Source organism: Erythrolamprus reginae, chromosome 4 (assembly GCF_031021105.1).
Source record: "Erythrolamprus reginae isolate rEryReg1 chromosome 4, rEryReg1.hap1, whole genome shotgun sequence".
Classification (NCBI taxonomy): domain Eukaryota; kingdom Metazoa; phylum Chordata; class Lepidosauria; order Squamata; family Dipsadidae; genus Erythrolamprus; species Erythrolamprus reginae.
In genome coordinates this window covers 9782439-9788563 of record NC_091953.1, presented here as the reverse complement: position 1 = coordinate 9788563, position 6125 = coordinate 9782439, and the positions used below count along the sequence as shown (strand labels likewise).

Sequence of the window (6125 nt, the reverse complement as noted above, 5' to 3'; positions counted from 1 at the left end):
TTGTTTTTAATAGGAAAGTGAACACAAGAACAAGGGGACACAATCTGAAGTTAGTTGGGGGAAAGATCAAAGGCAACATGAGAAAATATTATTTTACTGAAAGAGTAGTAGATCCTTGGAACAAACTTCCAGCAGACGTGGTTGGTAAATCCCCAGTAACTGAATTTAAACATGCCTGGGATAAACATATATCCATTGTAAGATAAAATACAGGAAATAGTATAAGGGCAGATTAGATGGACCATGAGGTCTTTTTCTGCCGTCAGTCTTCTATGTTTCTATGTTTCTTCTATGAAACACTTTTTTATTGTGCCATCAAATTGGTGTTGACTGTGAGGAACCACATACCGAACATTTCCTAGCTTTGTTACTAGCCTAGTATTTCAATTCTTCACAGAACACATTGACCCTTAAATCCATGCTTATAGAAACACTGCTGAGGTAGTCAACAAAATGTGTTTAATGCACACTAGGGTAGGGGTCCCCAACCTTTTGGACCTCAGGTTATTGAAACGGATGTCCAAGTGCCACCTCTATGTTGGTTGAGGAAGGCAGGATTCCCTTGGGTACCATTTGTTGGGGGTCATGTTGGCTTCAGCTCGGGTTGAATGGATCTTTTAGCCAGAATATACTAATGATCTTTCATCTTTAATCCACTAGAACAGTGGTTCTCAACCTGGGGGTCGAGACCCCTTTGGGGGTTCGAACGACCATTTTATAGGGGTCACCTAAGACCATGGGAAAGGACAAATTTCTTCTATTTTTATAGAATAGCTTCTTTTCTGGTTCCTTGGAACATGTATTTACAATCCGACCAATCAGGCATTTATAGTGGGGGTGTCCCTCTGACCTTCCTGCCAATCAGCTTAAAGCTCTGTTGGGAGAATTGGCGCTAGACTTATGGTTGGGGGTCACCACAACATGAGGAACTGTATTAAGGGGTCTCAGCATTTGAAAGGTTGAGAACCAGTGCATTAGAAGCATAACATAGAGCACATTAATCACAACGCCACTGTGCTGTCCCCAGAGACAGAGATAGTTGGACTGTATTTAGACATGTCTCTTTAAGATATTGCATTAGGGGAAATGTAGTGAAATTGCACTCTGGGTAATGTAGTTTTACATGTGACCACATTTGTGTATTCCTATTGGCTCTCACTCGGGATGAGGTGTAATTGGAGAGAACATTCCAGAGGGTTTTTGTCTTCACTCACTAACTCAGCCAGCTACACCTAGAGCCTGGGTCAATTCAACCTCTTTTTACCTGCACAATGGGAAAGATTATACTACAGAAGAATTGCATCATAACTGTGAGTTATTGTGAGAATTCCTGTAATTAAATGATTTGTGATATCTCTTTGTGCTGAGTTATCTGACTGGGAAAAGTTGAGCTTGTACCAGAACATCCACCAAGGTGCAATTGAAGTAGCGTTGATCGGATAATTATAAAAATCATGGGGTCTAGCAAATTATGGTGTTCCTTTGAGAGTCCCAGCTGCAGCTGTCACGGTGAAAGCAGCAATGGAGACCTGCTTCTTCACTTCTTCCCAGGCTTTCTCTTGGTCTGCTTTGGAAGCAATGTCAAACAAGGCATCGTAGATCCCAGGGAAGGAGACTCCAGCATACTTGTTGTGATTGTTCGGAGCAAAGATTATGTGTCTAGAAAAAGGCAGTAAGGTCAATTGGCTCTTGGAATCATGTTATTTAGATAGTAAGTTCTCATTAATTGCTATTGAGTTAATTATTAAATATTATTAATTACAGTGGTACTTCTACCTATGAACTTAATTCGTTCCGTGACCAGGTTCTTAAGTAGAAAAGTTTGTAAGAAAAAGCAATTTTTCCCATAGGAATCAATGTAAAAACAAATAATGCTTGTGATTGGGGAAACCATAGGCAGGGTGGAGGCCCTGTTTCCACCCAGGAGATACCTAAAGAGGCCCCGTGGAGGCTTTTCCCTGCCTTTTCTGGCCCTGTTTCCTCCCAGGGGATTCCTAGAGAGGCCCCATGGAAGCTTCTCCTTGCCTTTTCTGGTTACAGTTTCGGAGACTCGGGTTTGTAAGTGGAAAATGATTCTTGAGAAGAGGCAAAAAAATCTTGAACACCCGGTTCTTGTCTAGAAAAGTTTGTAAGTAGAGGCGTTCTTAGGTAGAGGTACCACTGTATTTAGAAAAAAGGTTCTCACACCTGAGGGTAGAACAAGAAGCAATGGGTGGAAACTAATCAAGGAGAGAAGCAACTTGGAACTAAGGAGAAATTTCCTGACAGTTAGAGCAACTAATAAGTGGAACAGCTTGCCTCCAGAAGTTGTGAATGCTCCAACACTGGAAGGTTTTAAGAAGATGATGGATAACCATTTGTCTGAAGTAGTGTAGGGTTTCCTGCCTAAGCAGGGGGTTGGACTAGAAGACCTCCAAGGTCCCTTCCAACTCTGTTATTCTATTCCAGTGATGGCAAACCTTTTTTACTCGGGTGCCAAAAGAGCATGCGCGTGCATTATTGCACTTGCGCGAGTGCCCACACCCATAATTCAATTCCCCTAGCTTCCCCCACCCCTCCAGTGGCCCTCGGGAGGCCAGAAACATCCTGTTTCCTAACTTCTGGTGGGTCCCGTGAGTTTGTTTTCTCCCTCCCCAGGTTCCAAAAGATTAGATTAGATTTATTGGATTTATATGCCGCCCCTCTCCGCAGACTCGGGGCGGCTCACAACAGTAATAAAAACAATATAGTAGTGGAACAAATCTAATATTAAAAAACATATAAAACCCTATCATTATTTTTTAAAAACAAAAACAAACAAACAAACAGCACATTCATACCAAACATAAAACAAAGTATAAAATAGCCTGGGGGAAAGGTGTCTCAACTCCCCCATGCCTGGCGGTATAAGTGAGTCTTGAGTAGTTTATGAAAGACAAGGAGGGTGGGGGCAGTTCTAATCTCCGGGGGGAGTTGGTTCCAGAAGGCCGGGGCCGCCACAGAGAAGGCTCTTCCCCTGGGGCCCACCAAATGACATCGTTTAGTCGACGGGACCCGGAGAAGACCAACTCTGTGGGACCTTATTGGTCGCTGGGATTCGTGCGGTTCCAGAGGCAATCTGGTCCAATGCCATGTAGGGCTTTAAAGGTCATGACCAACATTTTGAATTGTGACCGGAAACCGATCAGCAGCCAATGCAAGCCACAGAGTGTTGAAGAAATGATAGATATAGAAGATATATACATATACATGCATACATAGATACATACATATTCTCCTTACCTATAGAATGGTCTGCCAGGTAATCCAAGAGGATCAATAAATGCTCTTTCCAAGAACATCAATTGATCATTCCCAGATCTTACTTCAAGAGGGCTGGAAATTAAACAATTGAAATAACAATGTTAGAGAGAACATGACTTCTGATCAGGGTGCACAAACTTTTCAAAAACCAAGCAAAGTTAAGAGAGGAATATTTTAACCGGACTTTCGAAAGCTAGAGCTTTCAAGGAACCCCTTAAAGTTCAAATAATATCAGGAGAATGGAGGGTATCTTCTCTAAACAGCCAGAAAATTCGGAGACTTACTTATGGACGTCCACTGATTCAAATCTGCGGTGAAAGTCATTAGCAATTTCTGAAAACGCCTTCACAGAATCCCGAAGTAAAACTGGAATAATGCAGAAGATAAAATGCTAAATTTATTTATCTGTTTGCTTGCTTGTTTGTTTGTTTGTTTGTTTGTTTATTTATTGTTAGAGTTGAAAGGGACCATGCAGGTCATCAAGTCCAACCTCCTGCCTGAGCAGGAATCCTAAAGGACCCCAGACAAATGGCAGTCCAATCTCCTCTTGAAAGTGTCCAGAGTTGGGGAGTTCACAACCTCCGCAGGCAGATTGTTCCACTGGTTGATCGCTCTGACCATCAGGAAGTTCTTCCTTACTTCTAGGTTGAATTTCTCCTTGGTCAGCTTCCAGCCGTTGTTCCTCGTCCGGCCCTCTGGTGCTCTGGAGAATAGAGTGGCCCCCTCCTCTCTGTGGCAACCCCTCATATACCTATATACAGCTATCATGTCCCCTCTGGCCCTCCTTTTCTCTAGGCTATCCATGCCCAGTTCCCGCAATCTCTCTTCGTAAGTCTTGGTTTCAAGTCCCCTAATAATTTTGGTTGCTCTTTTCTGCACCTTCTCCAGAGTTTCAATGTCTCTTTTGAGGTGTGGTGACCAGAACTGGATGCAGTACTCCAGATGTGGTCTGATCAGGGCGTAGTAGAGTGGTATTAATACTTCCATGGTCTTGGAGTGTATCCCCCTGTTGATGCAGCTTAGGATAGTGTTGGCTTTTTTGGCCACTGCTGCACATTGTTGGCTCATGTTTAGTTGATTATCCACCAAGACTCCAAGATCTCTTTCGGAGTCACTACTGCTAAGTGGGGTTTCTCCCAGGCTGTATGTGTGTCTAGTTTTGTTTTTTTTTACCAAGGTGAAAGACTTTGCTCTTGTCAATGTTGAACATCATGTTGTTATTGTGGGCCCATAGTGTTAATCTGTCTAGATCTTTCTGTATTGTTTTCATAAAATTAGCTCAAGAGAACCTGTAGCTCTCCAACCTGTTGAATGACAGCTCTCACATCCCTTATTCCCCACGCAGCATGAGAATTGTAATTCAGTATTTTCTGTAATGGCTTAGCGGGCTGGAATTCAGAGACACTGCCAGGACTGAGGAAGTAATTGTATTGTGGCAGGAAGCCCATGTAAACAAACAGTAGGAAGAGGTCAACAATGATTTGCTGCAAGGTAGTTTTTGTTTCACAGAAGTTAACTGGAAAAAAAACACCCCCAAAGGATTATCTGATTTGGCAAACCAAGGTGACTAGGTCAGCAGATGCTGTTGAGGTAGAAGAAGACGAAAACTGCATGACACGGTCTTTCAGTTAGTTAATCTCCTGAAGGCCAGACAAGGAATAATGGATGGAAAGAGAGATTCAAGCTAGAGATAAGGAGAAACTTTTTGACCATGAGAACAATCAACCAATGGAACAGAAGTTGCCTTCAGAAGTCGTGGGAGCTTCATCTCTGGAGGTTTCTAAGAAGAGATTGGACAGCCATCTGTCAGAATTATTTTTCTTGGGTGCCGAAAGAGCCTGGCCCCATGCTATTGTGCATGTGCGAGTTACCACACCCACAATTCAATGCCTGAAGAGGGCGAATACAGCTTCCCCTGATCCCCGGAGGCCCTCTGGAGGCCGGAAACAGCCTGTTTCCCAACTTCTGGTGGGCACACCAGGCTTGTGTTTTGCCCTCCCAGGTTCCAAAGGCTTCCCTGGAGCCTGGGAAGGGTAAAAACATCCTTCCCTCATCCAGTAATGGGCAGCCAAATTTTTACTGCCACATTGTGGGTGTGGCTTAATGGTCATGTGACCAGATGGGTGTATAGAAACATAGAAGATTGACGGCAGAAAAAGACCTCCATCTAGTCTGCCCTTATACTATTTCCTGTATTTTATCTTAGGCTGGATATATGTTTATCCCAGGCATGTTTAAATTCAGTTACTGTGGATTTACCAACCATGTCTGATGGAAGTTTGTTTCAAGCATCTACTACTCTTTCGGTAAAATAATATTTTCTCACATTACTTCTGATCTTTCCCCCAACTAACCTCAGATTGTGCCCCCTTGCCCTTGTGTTCACTTTCCTATTGAAAACACTTCCCTCCTGAACCTTATTTAACCCTTTAACATATTTAAATGTTTCGATCATGTCCCCCCTTTTCCTTCTGTCCTCCAGATTATACAGATTGAGTTTGTTAAGTCTTTCCTGATAGGTTTTATGCTTAAGACCTTCCACCATTTTTGTAGCCCGTCTTTGGACCCGTTCCATTTGATCCATATCTTTTTGTAGGTGAGGTCTACAGAAACGAACACAGTATTCCAAATGTGGTCTCACCAGCATTCTATACCTGTGTTTCCCAACCTTGGCAACTTGGAGATATTTGGACTTCAACTCCCAGAATCCCCCAGCCAGCGAATGCTGGCTGGGGAATTCTGGGAGTTGAAGTCCAAATATCTTCAAGTTGCCAAGGTTGGGAAACACTGCTCTATACATTGGGATCACAATCATAAGTTCGCCATCACAAATGTATGATCTT

General features: G+C 43.0%; 1 protein-coding gene across 2 annotated transcripts in view; it reads right to left on the bottom strand.

Moving 5' to 3' along the window:
• The window catches only part of LOC139166265 (putative N-acetylated-alpha-linked acidic dipeptidase), a 38839-nt gene continuing 32714 nt past the window's right edge, over positions 1-6125 (bottom strand). The window contains exons 17-19 of one of the 2 annotated variants that reach the window (XM_070749602.1): positions 3567-3648; positions 3262-3354; positions 1-1659 (exon numbers count right to left, since the gene is read on the bottom strand). In XM_070749602.1, the coding sequence (XP_070605703.1) occupies positions 1470-1659; positions 3262-3354; positions 3567-3648 (365 nt within the window). In that variant the 3' untranslated portion in view covers positions 1-1469. The remainder of the gene's footprint in view (positions 1660-3261; positions 3355-3566; positions 3649-6125) is intronic. The other variant, XM_070749603.1, reaches the window with a different exon arrangement.